At 38.1% G+C, this 19,929-nt stretch overlaps 1 protein-coding gene across 7 annotated transcripts in view; it reads right to left on the reverse strand.

The window, feature by feature from the left end:
- Positions 1-19,929, reverse strand: part of GRIK1 (glutamate ionotropic receptor kainate type subunit 1) — a 390,406-nt gene that overhangs the window by 131,675 nt on the left and 238,802 nt on the right. For all 7 annotated transcript variants that reach the window (XM_059392234.1, XM_059392239.1, XM_059392232.1 and 4 more), the window contains exons 2-3: positions 11,828-11,995; positions 8,069-8,326 (exon numbers count right to left, since the gene is read on the reverse strand). In XM_059392234.1, coding sequence (XP_059248217.1) covers positions 8,069-8,326; positions 11,828-11,995 — 426 coding nt within the window. The remainder of the gene's footprint in view (positions 1-8,068; positions 8,327-11,827; positions 11,996-19,929) is intronic.

Consider the following 19,929-nt stretch of genomic DNA (forward strand, 5'->3'; position numbering starts at 1 on the left):
GGAGAAAAAAAAAAAGCTGCTATTTCCAGTGAGGGTTTAAAATTTCCCATGTCTTCTTCTTAAATAATAATAAACGCTGCTAATGACATCACCCCTTTTAGGAAGGATGCTACGTGCCTTCTAAATATCTTCATAAACCTCAGAATATACCTTCGAGGTGAAAAGGTATCAGTACTATTTTACATTAAGAAAAGTGAGACACAGTGAGGTTAATTGTTTAGGTAGGCCCTAAAAATAAGTCACAGATGCCAGGAACTGGAAGGGAACTTAAGGTCAGACCCCTGCTTGATGCATGATTCCCCCCAGCGCCCCCTCACTCCCCGCACAGCAGCTGCTGAACACCTCTCTTTTTGAGAAATTCTCCACCTCATGCTGCAGCCAAGTTCATTTCTGGACAGCTTAGTTATATTTAATAAGAATTAGTTTAAAAGGAAAGTACCTAGGTTTTCTTGAGTCTTAATCCTATTCCCTGTTCATTAAACCACTTCAGTGGGGTTGATGCCATAAAAAGGAATGCAATAAACCATTGGGACCCACAGAGAAGATCCTACATTTTAAATGGGAATTTCCTCTTCATTTGTACTTAGAAACATGTAAAATGGCATTTCACAAACTTGTTGGTATATTAATATACCCAAATCTAATAGGATTCTTAAGGGGATCTATGTATCCTCCAGAGGTAAGGAAAAATCAGAACTGAGAAATGGAGTCCGGTAAGTAAGTGAATTACCTGGGGGAAATATAGCACTTTTAAGTGCAGATCTTCATACATATGATTTTTCAAAAGTGCATCCAAAAAAAAAAAAAAAAGGCAGAGAGTTCCCAAAAGAAAAATTGTGTCCCTTGATCAAAGAACCTCAAAGAAGAATCTAGTCAAAATATTTGAGATGAACTCTGTTGCAGTTAGCTCAACCAGAGTATTTCAGTCTTGAACTCTTGCTGATATCAATGGTAGCTAAAAATAATATACCTCTGTGCAATATCCAAATTGAATTTTGAACATCTGAATAGGGTTCTGGGCAGAGGACTGGAGTGGGTGGATAAGAAGGGTAGAAAAGATGAGGATAGAGGGAAAAAAAGAGCTATAATTTATTATCTTGTTGGTTCGGAGTGAAAGGACTTCTATTCCCTCAGCTGTTTCAGGTGGAATTATGGGAGGGTATCAGAAGAGTTCTGGCTAGCAAGAATGGTCATCATAACACAGTGGGTGAGCTGTGATTGCTGAAAGGGAAAAGATTGACTTATTGTTTTATTTGGCACTGATTGCTTACTGAATATCTTTCATTTTGGCTTGGACAAAACTTATAGCAAAATGTTAATTTTCTTCAAATCAGAATTTTAGGCTTCTGTTAAAATTCTTGGTTCTGGACAATATATTCTTTCTGTTTTCTATGGGAAGATGGAGGGAAAGGTAATAAACATAATAAATCCAAGTCACTATTAAATTCAGCCATACAGCCACAAGAGCTGTTGACCATATTAACTGAGTTAATTGTATAAATTATTTCAAAGAGTGTATACCACATAATCAGAACTCAAGAATTTAGTTATTGTGATGTTTGTGGTTGTCATTTCTCTTGTGTTTTCTCCTTGAAATTATTGTTTTTCCAGTCACTAACACTTTTATGTATGTTAACCTTATTTCAAATTAATCCTCTTCCTAAATCTTCGAGAAAATATTTCAAATGATAGTTAATACTTCTTTATTGTAGGCTGTGTTTTAGGAATCTCATGGCTCTGCTATGTTGGGAAAAATGACTTAGGGCAACCATGGATGAAAAAAAAAAAAAATCTCTTGAAGACTATGTGTTGTGAACGCAGGGCTAGAGGCATCTGGCTGGAACGCATTTCCTTGATGGCCTTATTTAGTCTCATCTATATGCTGAGGACTCTCAAATCTGTCTCTCCACCTCACATCACATTTTGAACTCCAGACTTGTATATTAGCTGCCTATTCATCACCTTCATTTGAATATAGTAGATATTCCAAATTCAAACTTACATATTTATGACTAAACAAACTCCTGCTATCATCCTTATTCCTCCAAAGTAGTTCCATCTATAACCTTCTCTACCTCAAATGAGGTTAACTCTTTCCACGGGCTCAGCTAGAAAGTTTAGACTCACACTTGACTCCTCTGTTTCTCTCTCAGCCAGCCTCCACTTCTTCAGGGCATTATGCTAGCTCAACATTTGAAATATTTCTAGAAACTGACAGTTCCTTCCTCCTCTTTTATTTACCTTCCTCAGTTGTCTTGATTTTTTTCTGGAAGCTACCCATTTTTACCCTTGCCTGCCTGTATTATTCATACAAGAGCCAGAATGATCTTTTTATTATGTAAACCTGATCATGTCACTCTTCTGCTTTAACTGTCCAATGGTTTTCCTATTTCATGAAAGCAGAAGCTCTCCCTGTGGTCTGTAAAATCCACCATTTTTGATACGGTGCATTTCTCCGACCTACTTTCCCACTATTCTTCCCCTCTCATACTGATCCTATTGCACAGGCCTCCTTGTTTGTAATAAAAAAAGGTTTATCAGAACACACCATACTTGTTCATTTGCATGTTCCCTATTGCTGTTTTCTTGCTAAGTTGGCCGAGTGAAGTCATCGTGACCCTATGATCCATAAAGTTTGAGCTATATACTATCTGGCCCTTTAGAGAATAAAGTTTGCTAGTCCACTAGTTGTGGCTACAATTCACTGAGATTGGCCTTGAAAAAGCAGAGACTGCTGAATATCCTCCACACTGTATTTGGTGCTCAGCTTCTCAGTTCTTTCTGATGTGTATGAGGGATAGAAGCCAGGATTCTACCACGGGTCTAATGAAGCAGAAGGGATGACCAATGAGCAGCCATTTCTCATTGCCTTAGGTCACCTCTGAATGTGGGAATCAGAGAGAAGTAGGTGACTAATGGGAAGAACATCCAGGCAGCAGAGAGAGAGAGAGAGAGAGATGAAGCGAAACAGAACTTCACTCCCCCAACAGTTCTCCAGGGTCTTTCTACATTCTCACTTGCAGAGGACAGAATTCTGCTTGCTAGTATTTAGTGAATTGAATTTTGTCCTTAGAGACAAGCACAGTACTCCCCTTGACTTCAATGGGAGTCATGGGCCATTTGGTCCCCCAGACATCTGTGCTGGCTTCAGACTATTTAACAAACTCCTAAACAAATCCCAATAAAGTGTTCTTTAATGGGTACTTAATTCTGGTGTGAGGGTGGGTGCTGAGCACACCTAAGTCCTTTCTTTTCCTTCAGGTTTACTAAGTTTTCTCCTTTTTATGGCTTGATAATTACTGCAACCAAAACCCTGAGTCAAGCAGTATTAAACCCACTCAAAGGCAAAAGATGTCTACTTTTATTGATCTCAGTTGACCTGTTTACTCTCTGGCTTCCAATTTAATAGCTCAATTGATTATTCATTTACATTTTTAATTTCTTGTGGGCAAAATCATTTTAACATGAATCATTTCTAACTTAATGCATAACATACAGACTCATTTGGGATTTTCAACTTTAGCAAGTATGTATTGAGCAACAGGGCTCAGGTGAACTTAATAGGGATGAAAGCAGATTTCAGTTTCCTGTAAAAAAAAAATGATAGAAATGGTAATTTGAGTGTCCTCCTGTGCAAAATTCCCATCACTTAATGAGTGCTCACCTGAAATCAGAAGGTTGGTTAAGACATCAATTTTTGCGTTATCCTTTTACAAATTATATTTTGCCTAAATTCAATTTGAAATCTGTAACAGATTAGTTGAGCTCTTAAATTAAATCTAAAAGTTTTGATAACATTCATTAATTTGCTTTCCCTTTGGATGGCCCTACTTTGCTGGAGTTGTAGAAGTAGTGAGAAAAACTTGTACTATCGAGTGTACTACATAATAAGAAACAGTGAGACTTTATTAACTTGTGCAGTTCTCTATTTACAAAGGTAAGCGACATGGAAGATATAATTACACTTACATTTATAACTGAAGGGGAGCAGAATTTGCCAGTCCAAAATGGGTCTCTTTGGGGATTAATATAAGATGTTTATTTTATTTCTTTTTCTAAGATTGTATTTATTCATTTGACAGACAGAGATCACAAGTAGGCAGAGAGGTGGGCAGAGAGAGAGAGGAGGAAGCAGGCTCCCCGCCGAGCAGAGAGCCCCATGCAGGGCTCCATCCCAGGATGCTGGGATCATGACCCTAGTGGAAGGCAGAGGCCTTAACCCACTGAGCCACCCAGGTGCCCCAAGATGTTTGTTTTTAAGCAACAGCAGACACAGATGAAGCCCTGAAATCTGAGTGGATGTTGCCCTTTTATAAGAGATGTTTACACGTGTAAGGGAAACCCTCATTTGTAAGGGTGTGTCCTCTCTCTACCAGGAAGAGGGGCATGACTCAATCTCTAGAAATTCTTCTCCAAGGAGAAGGCAGTGATTTAAATATGCATAACAACCTGATCCTTGTTCACTGTGCTTTTCCTGATAACCTCCCTTAACTGACTCCCCTCCCCCAACATCTTCTGTCTTTAGCAGAAGATGATATTTGAAGTGATGGCTTTGGCTATTTCAGAGAGTGACTTAAGTTTTCTTGGGTCTTTCCATCCTTACAGGTGGTATACATCTTATTAAACTTTGTTTGCTTTACTCCTGTTAATCTGTCTCGTGTCAGTTTAATTGCTTGAGCAGCCAAAGATCCAGAAGGGAGGAAGAGAAAACTTTTCCACCCCTACACATCGCAATATTCCATCCCAAGACCCTTTATTTTTTATTTATTTATTTTTTTAAAGATTTTATTTATTTATTTGACAGAGAGAGATCACAAGTAGGCAGAGAGGCAGCCAGAGAGAGAGGAGGAAGCAGGCTCCCTGCTGAGCAGAGAGCCCGATGTGGGGCTTGATCCCAGGACCCTGAGATCATGACCTGAGCCAAAGGAAGAGGCTTTAACCCACTGAGCCACCCAGGCACCCCATCCCAAGACCTTTTAAATATGCTGTGCAATTCACTTGATAGTATGTTTCTTCTTCCCAGCAGCAAGTGAAGCTTTAAGAATATGACTGCCTGTGGCTTATTCTTCTCTGTAAGACTGTTTTGAATGTAACATTTATAAGTTATATATCCAATCACCTACCTTCACTTCTTTCTAAAATGAGATGAGGTATAAGAAAATATATAAATGCGTATTTCCAGCCAAAACAGTCACTTTTATCTGACAGTTTAAAAATGGAACCAAAGTTTAGTGAAAAATAGAGAAGGCTTACTATTCATACTCCAAGAAGTAAAACGTACTATTGCTTGGTGAAAAGGACAGTGGAAAATGAAATACTATTAAAAAATATTGTAAGTGCTTTGCTTTATTAATTTTCACTGATAATTTTCTTAACCTTATTCCCTAATGTGTAGATCAAGAAATGAGCTAATTTTAGTTCTTGGAGGAAATATATGCAAAAAAGTAAAAAGTTTTATTCTTAAGTGTTATTACTAAGTACTTTCCTATATGCCAAAATTGTGCTAGGTGGCAGATTATAAAAATGAATAGGATAAAAGTCCAATGTTTAGGAATTCTTAGTCTTTTAGATGTGCAAACAGATAATTGAAACATATAATATAATGCTTATATTTTTAAAGTGCTATTGAACTGAGAACTGGTGGTCTCAGAGGACTTGAAAGAAGAAATAATATTTGACTGTGATCATGCAGAATGAGGGAGCTCACTGTCTTAGGGGTTGTGTGGAGGATCATGCATAGTAAGAGGCCAGCTTCAGAAAAGAAGAGTTGGACATATTCATGATACATCTCATCAGGTAAAAGACACAAAAGCGAAAATAAACTACTGGGACTACACCAAAAAAAAAAAAAAAAAAAACGTCTGCCCAGCAAAGTAACCATTACCAGGACCAAAGGAAACTTACTGAATGGGAGAAGACATTTGCAAGCAAAATATTTGATAAAGGGTTAATATCCAAAATATATAAAGAATTTATACAACTCAGTACCAAATTTTAATCCAATTAAAAATGGCACAAGACTTAAATTGACCCTTTTCCAAAGAAGACATACAGATGGTCGACACATGAAAAGATCCTCAACATCACTCTTTACCAGGGAAATGAAAGTCTAAACCACAATGAAATATCACCTTATACCTGTCAGAATGACTAGTATCAAAAAGACAAAAAACAGTAAGTGTTGGTTAAATTGTGGAAAAGAAGGACCCCTCATGCACTATTGGTAGGGATGTAAATCGGTGCAGCTACTATAGAAAACAGCATGGAAATTCCTGAGAAAATTAAAAATAGAATTCCATATGATCCAGTAGTACAACTACTGAGTATTTATCCAAAGAAAATGAAAGTACTAAATCAAAAAGATACATGTACCCTTATGTTTATTGCAGCAGTATTTATAATAGCTAAAATATGAAAACAACCCAAGTGTCCACTGACAGATGACTGGATTAGGAAGGTATGGTATAAATACTGTGATATTACACAGCTATAAAGAGAATGAGATTTGTGACAACTTGAATGGACCTAACAGGTCTTATGCTAAGGGAAATAAGTCAGACAGAGACTATATGATTTAACTTATATGTAGAATCTAAAGAAACAAAACAAATGAACAAAGGAGCAAACCAAAAGAGCAGACAAACCCATAAATACAGAGAACAGACTGAAGGTTGCCAGAGGGGAGATGGGTGGGGAGATGGGCAAAATGGGTGAAGGGGAGAGTGAGGTACAGGCTTCCCATTATGGAATGAATAACTCACAGGAATAAGAGGCACAACATAAGAAATATGGTCAAGGGCATTGTAAAAGCATTGTATGGTGAGAGATGGTAGCTGTATTGTGGGGAGAATAGCATAGGATATAAACTTGTTGAATTACCTGAAACTGATGTAACATTTTATATCAACCGTACTCAGTAAGAGTCAGCTGAAGTTGGGGATATGTAAGGAAGGTTAATGGGTTAATGGAGTGCCAGAGTTAATGGAGATGAAAAGGGCAAGTTGGTGAATAGCTTCAAATTAGAAGATCTTGACAAAGGAGAGTCACCAGCATGGCAATTTAACTGTATAAAAGGTAGCCTCAGCTCCAACAAACTTCAAAATATGACTAGAAGGTAGAAAGGAAAATGCCAGGAAAAGAAACTTGAAATGCAGGCGAATGGGAGAAAGTGCCTAGAGAGATGGGGGCTCTAATCATCAGGGTTCTGTTCTGCATCCTAAAATAAGGAAAGCTTTATTTGAGGTTGTTTTCTGGGGGTTCTTAGTCCTCTTCCTATGAAAAGGTCAGTTTTATCAATATAACCTCTAACTAGATTCCTCTTGGTTAACCTACTTTAGAAACTTGTCTAATATATAACATTTACATAGTTCCTTAGCAAGTTGGAAGCATACTTCATGGTCATTTTCCAACTTTGCATTATTTTAGGAATGGAGTCATTGTCACAGTCTTAATAGAGTTGGAGAAGTGTGATCACATCTTTAATATTATTTTTTTTTAAGATTTTTATTTATTTATTTGATAGACAGAGATCACAAGTAGGCAGAGAGGCAGGCAGAGAGAGAGTGGGAAGCAGGCTCCCTGCTGAGCAGAGAGCCCGATGTGGGGCTCGATCCCAGGACCCTGAGATCATGACCTGAGCCGAAGGCAGAGGCTTAAACCACTGAGCCACCCAGGCGACCCTAATATTCTGATTAGATTACTACATATATCAGTATGGTGATATTTGTCAAACACTGCATCAAAAACTAATGATGAACTACATGCTGGCTAACTGAACATAATAAAAAATACAGTCACAAAAAATAAAATAATAAAATTCTATCTCTCATCTCAGTCCTATGTGTAATATAATTAAAAGTTCAAAATAAAACAAAAACAAATCCCCCAAGTATGACGATAGAAAGATCCAAAGGAATCGGACATGGTGACACATGAAATTCCTAAATTAGAATACCCCGTTAGCTTCATTTTCATGCATTCCATCTGATGAGTTAATGTTTCTAGAACACCTGGATTCCCTTTGTTCAGACCCGACATGGTCAGGTGAGGTCTTGCGCAAGTGCCATACCTGTGCTGTCTTCGTACACCACCGTCACTGTTTTCCAGTTATAGTAGAGGACCAGATCCAGGACTGCCCTACTGATCGCTGCATAATCTGGGTACAGGTTGATGTAAAACAAGTCTTTGTTGTCCACGGAGGGGTGTTTCCAGCGAGTTTGTATGTGTGGAACTTCGAGAGCATTGCAAATCGACTGCACGGCACTGACAGAGGAGCTGTGGGACGGGCCAAAGAGGGCAGCCACACCAAGAGCCAGCTGGTCACAGGCTAGTCGCCACAGACAAGGAGGGGTGCAGAGGGAGGGCGGGGGAAGGGGTAGAGAGAGAGAGAGAGCTGTGAATTTCATCTTTCCTTCATGATCCCTCTTTTTATCTTCATTATTAGAAATTTTTCTCCACTCTCCATCTGTACGTTGAGAAAATATGCTTAATCCAACTTCCAATATCCCCAAGATAGTAATGTGGACCTGATTAACAACACATCTCAGGGCCAATTCTGGGCAATCAAAAGTGAGTGGCTAGTGTCACACCATTACTTTCAATCAGATGGGGTCTATATCCCTTGCTTGGCATGGCGTAACCCAGGGGTGCTCAGAGCTGCTCTACAAGACATTTCCCAAGTGAATTTCATGTGAGTGAACTTCTGTCTTATGGCTGGTTGTCAATGAGGGTATTAAGGTGGTCTGAGAATTCAAAAGATTCTCTGGATGGCTGCAAAGTACTTTAGTTTCCATCTTCCCAAAACTCAGAAATGACTTCCAGGCTATCGAAAAACTGCTAAAGAATATCAAGTGATATTGATTTCTAATTAATTAATTATAGAAAAATAGCAGAGCATAGTTTAAAGGGCTCTTAGAAGCCACTTGGTCCAACCCACTAATACCATAGAGTGAAATGAGTCAGGGCCACAGGGTCTGTACCAGAGCCCAGGGGCCCAGCTAAGGTCAGGCCTCTCCCTACCTCAACATTAGCCAACATGTAGTCTAACAAAATCAAGTCAATATGTACTTAAAAATGAGTTCATAAAATGTATTTATTTTTCTCATTATAAGATTTTATACATTCATTGAAAGAATTCAAAATATTTTAAAGTGTAAGAAAGGAAAAAAAAGATGTAATTCCATCACCTTTGGGAAAATACTTATTTGTACTTTGGTATTCCAATTTATAAAAAATTAAGTCATTATACAGATACAGTTTGATACATTGCTTTTTTCGTTTAACACTGAATATAATACTAAAAGCACACCTTTCCCCCAAGTCTCCTCAAAGTCTTCAGAAGTATATTTTTCTCATCTGTAGAATAGTCCATCCCATGGACATGTCATTATTTATTTAACTATTTCTGATGCTATTGAACATTTAAGCTGCTCTTAATTTTTGTTATTTATAATTAATATTATAGCACTTTTAATATTATAGCACTTTTCTTAGTTCTTATATTTTCTTAGTTCTTATATTGTATATGTATGTGTATATTTTCTTAGTTCTTATATTGTATATGTATGTGTATGTGTACACACACATACATGAAAGAAAAATATAAGAACTAAGAAAAGTGCTATAATATTAAAAGTGCTATAATGTGTATATATACATACATATATATACACACACATATATGCTTTCTTAGAGTAGATTTTTAGCTATAATTAAATGGTATGATATTTTTAAGTTACTTGATACATATTAAGCAAATTCCCTTCCAGAATGATAGGACTGATTATCCTCTATAACCATGTAAAATAGTGTCTACTAATTTCATGTTGATATAAATTTATGCTGGCATTATGTGTAAGTTTAAAAGCATTTCAAGTTTATATTTTAATATTAATTTAAAGGAATTTGGGACTGCCAAGAGATGATTAAATATTTGAATTAAATAATAAAATTTATAAGTAGAAGAATTATATATATATAATTTGTTAAAATTATGAGAAAAAATAATAAATGAAATTTTGAAAGCTGTATTGCAAATATCTATGTAACTGTAAATGTTGACAGTCATTCACGAGGAAAACTTTCTGATACTGTGCTCTTTTTACTGAATTGCTACCTGACGTATGAAGACATATAATTTTCTGCATTAAGAGCTGTAAGCATAAATTGCCATTGTCTTCAGAAGCTTATTTTCTGGATATGTTTTCACTGGTAAGATAAAATGAGAGCGTGAGAGCACATGAACTGCTATTCTGTCTAACATGGGCAATGGATTAAGATTCCTGCTAATATTTAGTTCAGGGATGCTAATATGACTTGACAGAAAATCAATTTTTTGAATTCTGTTTGCCAGCAAATTACCCATTTTAAGAAGCTTTGGGGTGTTTAATTTACAAGTATGGCAGATACTTGAGACTATAAAAAAGCTTTCAATTTTATGTGGGTTGAAGTGTTGTTGTTAAATGTGTTTGCCTTTCTAAGGTATTTGCGCAGCAATATTTGCATGCGTGACAGTCAGGACAGAGACAGACAGAGAAACAGAAATACAGAGTGACAGAGATAGACAAAGACAGAAACAGAGACAAGAGACAGAGAGAGGCAGAGAAAAAGCAAGATCTCACCCACAGAAATAATTCATGTGACCATAACTTCGAAGTACCGTATAAATAGAAATTTTTATTAATTGTTCGTAGGCACCTCTGACTTATGTAGTATCTGCAACTTCCCCCAGCTTTAAAAAGAAAATGTGCTTACACTCAGGTTGCACCATAGATTAAAAAAAAATTAAAAAAAAAAGAAGAATCATTATACATATGCTTTTAATCTGTGCTCCTACGAAACAAGTTTTACCTTTTGCTTATAAAGAAAACTAACAATCCTGCAGAAGAGTATGTAAAGTGCACACATCTTATGATCCTGAGGTAATTCTATGTGGAAACACCAGTATTAGTTACTTGGCAATCGACATAAACACGGTGTTCATTGCATTCCATTTATTTGGGGCGAACATTCCTCTATGAAGGAAAGAGCCCCCTGTACTTGGGGGTATGGGGCAGCCTTGGTTTCCACACCAACACCTGCATGGAGTCTCAACACCTCCCTGGTTAGAGGCCAAGTTTCAAGTGTACTGAATGTGACTATGCTCCAGAGTTGTCTTGGAAGTATTTGGGGGATGTCTAAACAAACCCCACAATCCCAGTGGCTCTTTCCATGACAGAGACCTCGAAGCCTGGCCTATATACAAATTAGATTATTTTGTAGGATCTTGTCTTCTACTTGGAAGAAAAAGAGAACCAGGAAAAAAAAATGCAGAGATTGTCTCATTGGTTTAATTTTTACATTTCTATGATATTGTGGAAACCAGTTTAAATGAACAAAGTTGAGAAGAACGCTAGGTAAACCTAGTAGTTTATAACCTGTTAAAATTTAGGATGTGAATTATGTGTGCTGTGGGCTTTTCCACATGTTCGGTGGATATGACCTTCTACCAAGTTTTATTTGACTGCACTGTACAATTTCATGGTGGTATCTCAGGCTCAGGAAGGAAAAACAGATCAAGCTTGACATTTTCTGTTCACAGCTGAACCAGTTAATCATAGAGTAGAGGGCACTGAAGGGTGAGCTAATCAGAATGGCCCAGAAAGCATAGCTAGGCCAACATCCATTAGGATAGTTCAGATTGCACTGGACAGTGACATCGAGGACCGAGATTTCCTACAACCCATTTACACAAAGACGTCCACTATGAAAAAGGGCAGGTAGCAGAAAAGGTGACTTGTAGAGCAGACACATCACCCAAAGAAGCTTTTAAGAATGTGAAAATAGTTACCTCTCCGCGAGGCTTCAAAACTATCAAAAAGGTTAATTCTCTGGATGTCATAGGTTAATGTGGTGTTAGGCATCAGGGTTCGATTTCTGTTGATGCTGGTAACTGCGAACTTGAATGCTAATTCTTCAACATTAACAGGTTCGTTTTCCACAGTTTCAAAAATCCCTCCTGTGGAAGCAAAAGAGATGCATGAGAAGCATTAGTCACATCATTCCTGTGTAGTTTTTAAAAGAAGCATATCAGTGATTCACACAGAAGCCCCCCGACCCCCCACCCCGCCACACCAAATAAACCTAGTGATGGTCAGAACAGATTCCAAATCCACTGTCAAAATTTGTCGGCACATGTCTCCCGCCCATAAACAGGTCTTCATACGTATGTCTAACGTTTCAAATCCAAAGCTGGACTGTTTGTCACCTCTCGGATGGCCAATGTATCCAAATATTTAGTACCACGTCCAGTATAACAGACAATGTGGTGGAGGGTCATTTTCTACAGTTTGGACATGAATCAAGCTCTGGTTGACTGAAACATAAATTCGAGCTGTATCTGGCAGGACAATCCTTCCTCAGAATGAAGCTCTTTCGATTCAAAAGCAGACCTTTTTGACTCTAGAAAAATCAGTCAGAGAGCTGAGTGGGGGTCAAAATGAGACATACATACACCTAAATTTTTCAAAATAAAAAACATTTCTCCTTTTTCTCTGGCTCAGATTTCTGGGGTCATACTCCAGTCCCTCCCAAAGTACACAGGCAGATACAAAGAACTTTTGTTCATTTTGTTTTGAGAAACTGTTGTGGTGTCACCTCAAAGCAATCCTGCATCCTGTCTCCAAAGACGCGTTGCTCCCCTAAGAGAGAACATGCACTAAAACTTTGATACCTCAAATTGGGGCATCTCCAAAGGAGCAGCAGTACAAAACACCAGTGCTTAAAGCCTCATTGGAGAATTCAGCTCTGACTTTGCTTGCCATGGTGATGTTAATAGAGGTAATTGGAGTATCATTAACTGTGCATTCTTAATGTTCTTAAAAAGAGTTATCCCGGGATTATCAATAGATACAGGACACACAGTAGAGGCTCTCTTAACTGACCTGCACTTATCTTATTCCTTGATTGACCAACACTCCTCATCTCCCCTGAATAAAACATTAACTGGAACCGGTGAAATGATGAATTCTTGTAACTAGCCCTCATCCTTGAGGGACTCCTTACCAAAGGTCAGATGTAGGTTTTTTTCCAAACTCGGCTATGCCAAATTGATTTGCAAGTGCTTCAAGTTCTCTCTATGCTCAAAAAACAAAAAACAAACAAAAACAAAAACAGAAAACCTAAAACTGAAAATTCCAAATATAGGTCACAGGCACCTGTATGATTTATGTGTATTCTTAGGAAAAGAACTCTAATTAGCAAACTATAAATCAAAGAAAGGACTTTGATCCTATTTTGAAAGACTAGTAAACAAATATACATCTATAATTTTTATTAATTATAAAATTAATTATTATTATTTTGCAATTTCCTGCTCAACTGACTTTCTCTGTTGAATAATCAGTTACAATGTCAGGTTGCAAAAGCTGAGAAGATTTGTAAGGAACTACTTTGGCTTCTTTTGGAAATGTCTCTGGCTTTTGGGCTGATGATATTCATGCAGAAATCATTTCCCTGTTCTCTGAGAGACCAGAGTTGAACATTGTGTGACTATGGTATGAGGCCATGCTAACCTTTATCTACAGATTCCTACTGGACACTCATTCTGAAATCCATGTTAGGAAAAATTTTGCTCTTCGGTGACTTTGTTTTCTTGTTTGATTTTTTCTCAGTGGTAAGCAAAGTCCTTTGGGAGGTACTCTCTGTTTTTCTGAGGACTTTTAAGTGTGTGCTCCACAGTGAGTTGATAAGCTCAGATAAAAGAAGAAGAGAGACATCAAGCTGATCCACAATTAGAATAGCCCAGACTTAAGTTCAGAAAGTCCTTGGTGTTAGGCCCTTCACAATAAAGATTACCATTTAAAAAAAATCTGTTTATCTTCTCAAGCACAAGGTGAGAACCCTTAGGAAGAGAATGTATCTTGTTCAGAATCACCATCTTTCTGGAGATCAAAGTCTCTTACGATGCTCAGCCTGTAGCTATGTAGGAGTCAATCAGTCCTCGGCTCAAATGTAAGCACCAATCATCCGCATAAGCAGACGGTAGGAAGAAATACACCCCAGAATGGGAATCAGAAGTTCTGAAATTTGGACCTGGGTCCACCTAGTTCCTCTTCAAGAAGGAATTTTAAATATTTGGAAGAAAGTTACTATGAAATAGTTCTTCGGTGATATTTCATTTAAGCCCTATTACATTCCATATAGGAGGTAGTATTTCTTTTTTTATGCATGAAGAAGTGAACTGAGACACACATGCGTTGCCTACCTTATTCAAAGTCCCCAAGCCTTGTTTGTGACAAATTGAGGTGCTTGACCCTCCAATCTATACATAGATTTTAAAATACATTTTATATTATACCATATATCATTATTTAATAAATACATTAAATATAACACAATGTTTATTATAGGGAATTAGGTCACATGATTATCATATAGAGAACTATATATAATTGATTTATATATATATGTATTTTCACTTTATCAAATTATTTCTGATGTCTTTCATCTCTAAGTGTGGGTATATAATGCTTGCTTGCTTATTTTAGAGGATTTCTCTGTAAAGGAAATGTTCTAATGCATGGATGGTGCCCTGAAACCTCAGAATTAAGTTAGTATTAGTACACATGGATAAAGAGGAATTAACAGTTGTTATAGAACTGCCTGCTTACCTCAAAATTACTCTTTGGTACATAGTTATTTTTTACATAAAGCTGAATGTTCCTGAGTTTAAGAGAATCAGAAGTGTTTTTATTATATGTATGTGTTTTATTATGTGTATGTCGTGTGTAGGTGAACTCTGTTTTGTCATGATGGGGCAATTTTCTTTCTTTCTGGCATCCAACAAGCATTATAAATGTTGTCATTAGCTCAACGTCCCACCACACTCTCCTTTTTCCCTCAGGAAGGCTTGCTGCTGAATACCAAAGACCTGCAGTGAAGTGAGGCATACTGAGAACGGAAGAAGTTCCAGGGACGTGAAATCTGATAGAGACAGGACAGTTATTGATGGGAGCCATTCCAGTTCCTCCTAAGGGAGCAGGCTTATAAGCGTTAGTCACTTCCTCTCTCCTCCTCCTCATAACTTCAGATTAGACAACACTGAATTGCAGAGTCTTTCATAGGAGTAGAGAGACACGTGCATGATTTTTATTTAACTTGTGGGTGTGGGCTTGTCAATTAGACATTTCTTTTTTTTCTTTTTCCTTTTTTTTTTTTTTTTTAATGTTATGTTAGTCACCATACAGTACATCATTAGTTTTAGATGTAGTGTTCCATGATTCATTGTCAATGAGGCATCAAGTCTTTGGGTCTCCATGTAGTCAACTTCTGGACTCAGTCATTTTTACATGTGGGTCCCATGGTTTCAAAAGAAGGAATTCCTACCTGGTTCCTTCTTTTGTTCCTCTTTCTTGTCTGATGTTTCCCTCCCTTTGCCCTGTCCCCCTTTTCCTTTTCTGCTAAGGTCAATGAATCTCTCTCTTTCACCTCCCATGTAAAAGAAGAGGAGAGAAGACAGCTGTTTACAAGCTGGGAAGGAGGCCTTCACCAGACACCAGCTGTGCTAATGCCTTGACTTAGACTATCCAGCCTCCAGAACTGTGAAAAATAAGTGTCTGCTGTTTAAGTGTCTATTTAACACCAGGTCTGTGAGATTGTTACAGCAGCCAGAGCTAAGATATTCTTCTCCTCCTCCTGCTCCTTTTTCTCCTCCTCCTTCGTCTTCCCCCATAGGCTTTGAAATTTAAAATGGACAATTTTAATGGAAATCATATCTATGTATGTAAAATTCTCTTCCAACAGGATTCTAAATTTATCGTAGAGTGGTTTAAGGTAAGCGGAGAAAAAACTCACTTGAAATCTCAATACAGAATTAGATAGCAGAGTTCCATCACCACAGGTGTGCTTCTCTCTTTGTTGGGTAGATCCTGTACCAACAAGGTCAGGCTAAGACAGGCAGTTTTGTTTTGTGATCATGTAGAAATAGATGGAAACAAGAGATGGCTACCTCCTGCACAAATAACAGGTTGCCTTTAATAAGGGATAGTGGTAGGCACAGGGAGTGCAAGTGAGAACTGGTGATTTTGTGTCACATAATTCCTTCGAGACTTCCAGGAGAATTTGGTCAGAATCACAAACCCACCTACTGTTGGGTCCAAAACATGATCAATATAGGTAAAAGGGAGTCAGGGCTTAGACAGAAGCAAAGTTAAGGCTAAGACTGACTGTTGGGCTGTTTGAAAAGATACCTAAGGTAAACCCAAAGTAATGGATTCCAAACATTTCCTTGACCCCATTCCATTTGTACACAATCATAATGTCAAGGGATGTAGTCCAGAAGTCATCTGCATTTGAAAAGGACCCAGCTTGGCTCTAGGTTCCATTGATTGATTGATTGATTGATTAACTGAGTTTTTTCAGGTTCCAAGGGTATTTTATAACCTGCTTCCTCATGTGCTTTCATGTCATCACGTTCATCCAAAGACATTTTAACTCTGTTCACTTAGCATTTATTCGGTATGACTCTGGAGTATACATATGTTTTTCCTGACAAAATCTGTGTTTAACCCTGACAAAAGAGAACTGGGAAGTCACTAGCTTTCTGTAAAGCGGGGAGGTATCCCCATCAAACTCAGTGTGACTATAACCTGGTAGAAATGGAGGCCCTTGTTTCAGGCACATAATGAAAAGAAAAGCAGTTCTGCTCTTGCCTACTATGTCCACCCCTGCTCCCTCTAGGTACAGCTTGTGCTGGATGATGAATGGGAAGCATGAGATTTGCCCCCTTCTCCGAAAAGGAATTTAAGAAAAACAAAGGTCCGGTGTACCAGGGAATCCATAATGAGACAGAAAAAAAAAAAACAAACAAACATGAAAATAGAACATTGACTCTCATTTCTGTAAAAGGAACACACTGTCCTGACTTGACTTACCTTGTAATGGTGACTGTATTCTAATAATACATTTACAATAATACCATTCAGAAAGGTAATAGCCTTATATCCTTACATATATTTAGGTTAATTTCTTTTTTCTACTTCAACTGATTGTGTGTGTCATGTCTATGACTCTACTAAGAACTCCTATTATCATTTACTAATTCATTCACTCATTTAACTATTTATTTATAAAATGCCAGCCTCCTACAAGCCAGACACTCTACCTGGTGCTGGGGATACAACAGTAAACAAAATAGACAGAAATTTGACTTTTAGAATTTATATGGTAGAAGGGGGGCTGATCAAGGAAGAAGGGCGTTGACATGTTAGGGTTGGAGGCCAGGAAGGATCTCATGGAGAGCATAACTTTGAAGTAAGCACCTGCAGACAATGAGGAAACTGTCCTGAAGATACGGAGAGACGAGCATCCCAGTCAGAGGGAACCCGGTATTCTAAGGTGTGAACGGACGGTGTTAATTTTGAGAAGCTATGAGAATGAAGGTGGGTGAGTCTGGCTTGGGCTGGTGGAAGATGAGCTTAGGGCAGTTATAGGGGTGGATTAGAGATATCACAGAGGGCCTTATAGGCCATAGTAAGACCCTGGATTTTTTTCTGAGTGAGATAGGAAGTCACTGGAGGGTTTTGAGTGGAGTAGAGACATATTTCAAGAGGATCACCCTATGTGACACTGTAATCTATAATAAAAAATATTTATTGGTCTCCATTCTCTCTTTTGATGCAGAGATCTTAAAGCCCTTAGAATTTCCTAAGTGACAAGAGCAACAAAGTTGTCTTTTGTCATGTTGATGAGGTGATTTGGGATTCCCACCTAAGGTGCTGGTTGCCCAGATCAGAGAACCATATGATTAGAGGGTTGGGAACTCCCAGTTGCATCCTCTGACCTCCAAGATGGGGAGAGAGGCTAGAGGTAAAACCAATAGCCAATGGCCAATGGGTACACCGATCATGCTTATGTAATGAAGCATTTATAAATGACCAGAAGGATGGGGTTCGGAGAGCTTCCAAGTTGGTGAAAACATCCACATACCAGGAGGGTGACATATCCCAGCTCCATGAGACCAGAAGCTCCTGTGTTTGGTACCATTTTTAAGACTCACCCTACATATCTCTTCATCTGGTTGTTCATCTGTATTCTTTAATAAACTGACAAATATAAGTGTTTCCCTGAGTTCTGTGAGCTGCACTAGCAAATTATCAAATCCAAGGAAGGGGAAGTCATAGAAACCTTTGACTTGCAACTGAATTAGGCAGCAGTTGTGGGTAACCTGGGGACCCACTAGCAATTGGTATCTAAAGGGGCAGAACAGTTTCATGGGACTGAGTCCTTATCCTGTGACGTCATTAATACTGTCTCCAATTAGGCAGTTTCAGAATTGAGATTAATTGTAGGATACGTAGCTGATATCAAAGAGAATTGCTTGGTATGGGAAAACTCCTACCCATTTGGTGACCAGAAATGTCCACACCAGAAATATTGTGAGTTGGTAGTCATGTGAGAACAAAGGAGACACACATGGCACTGGGTTCTTAAATCTCACCCAATTTCTGTATTACAAATGGCCTGAAGTGAGGAGAGAAGCAAGAGAAAAAGCGGAGATCTGTTACCAAAGCCACTATAAATATCAGATGACTATAACCAGAGGCACTGTGATGACTGACATAACTGATGATGAAGGTTTGGTGTAGATTAGCAGTGTGGAGGTATGGCAAAAACTGGCCAAATTCTAAATAAAAATTGAAGGTCGATCTGGCAGGACTTGCGGTTCAACTGTAAGCATGAAGAAGAGAATCAAGAATGACATCAGGCTTTTAGTCTGAAATTTCTGAAGAAAAAGAGTGGGTTCTTGATTTAGAGCATAAGTACTGTGTGCTGTTCATTACAACTCTGAACGTAGATGTCAACTAGGAGGTCACCTGTACTGGCTTGGATTTTATGGGAGAGGTCTGGTCTAGAGCTAGAGATTTGGGAGTCATCACTAAAGGTTATGGCTAGGTGGTATTTAAAGCCCTAAGCCAGGAAAGACTAGATGGAGAACAGAGATGGGAATGATAGAGTCAGACACCAAGGAGTGTCTGGAGCCACCAGGGGCTTGAGGAGGTTAGTCTTCCCTGGTGCCCTCAAAGGAAGTTGGACCTTGTTAAAAACTTGATTTTGGACTTCTGGGCTCCAGAGCTGTGAAAGAATAGGAATCTATTGTTTTTAAGCCACACACTGTTTTGCCATTTGTTACTGCAGGAAAAATACAGTATCACAACTGTCTTAAGAAAATTTCAGTAGTGGATGCTCTTAATTGCCGTAATTCTCCTTTGTAAAATGTTACTTTATTTAATATTTCAATTAACAACCTTTAGCTCTCTGCCTTGATTTGGCAAATAAAGCAAGTAACTCTATTACACAACACACTGGATTTCTTTGTTAATTACATTTTCCTGTCTTAGTCTTTATATGACAGGGTCAAGCTTTGTTATTACACATATTCTAATAAACCTCTCTTCCTCCCTTAACTAGCTGTTCTGTACTCATTGTGACAAACTGCGAAGTCATCCAGGAAAGAAGGGTAAAACTATTAGCTGGCAATCAAGAAATGGAAAGCTCAATAGTGTTGACTCCTGTTTTGCATTCCTGGGGAATAATAACCTTTCCAGAAGCTATCAACAGAAAACAAGATGGCAATTTGATCTATTCCTTTGCTGATGGCTGCTCCTTAAATATACAGTATTATATTGCCTCTCTTTATTGCCACATCCATAATTCTAGTTTATTACATCATAAGCAATTTACTATAAGCCTATATTTACTGCACCTTTAATTTCAAGGCTACACATTTATATTCTAAGATTCCCTTAGATAAAACTCTCCTTCCCATTCAGCTCACCTCTTCTTGTTTTACTTTTGGAGACTGATATAATCTTGGTAAAGATTTCATGCTACATGAACTTGGATGGGAAGTAGGTATTCTTTGACCTAATGGAGAATGAATGAACAAGGAGT

Source organism: Mustela nigripes, chromosome 2 (genome assembly GCF_022355385.1).
Source record: "Mustela nigripes isolate SB6536 chromosome 2, MUSNIG.SB6536, whole genome shotgun sequence".
Classification (NCBI taxonomy): domain Eukaryota; kingdom Metazoa; phylum Chordata; class Mammalia; order Carnivora; family Mustelidae; genus Mustela; species Mustela nigripes.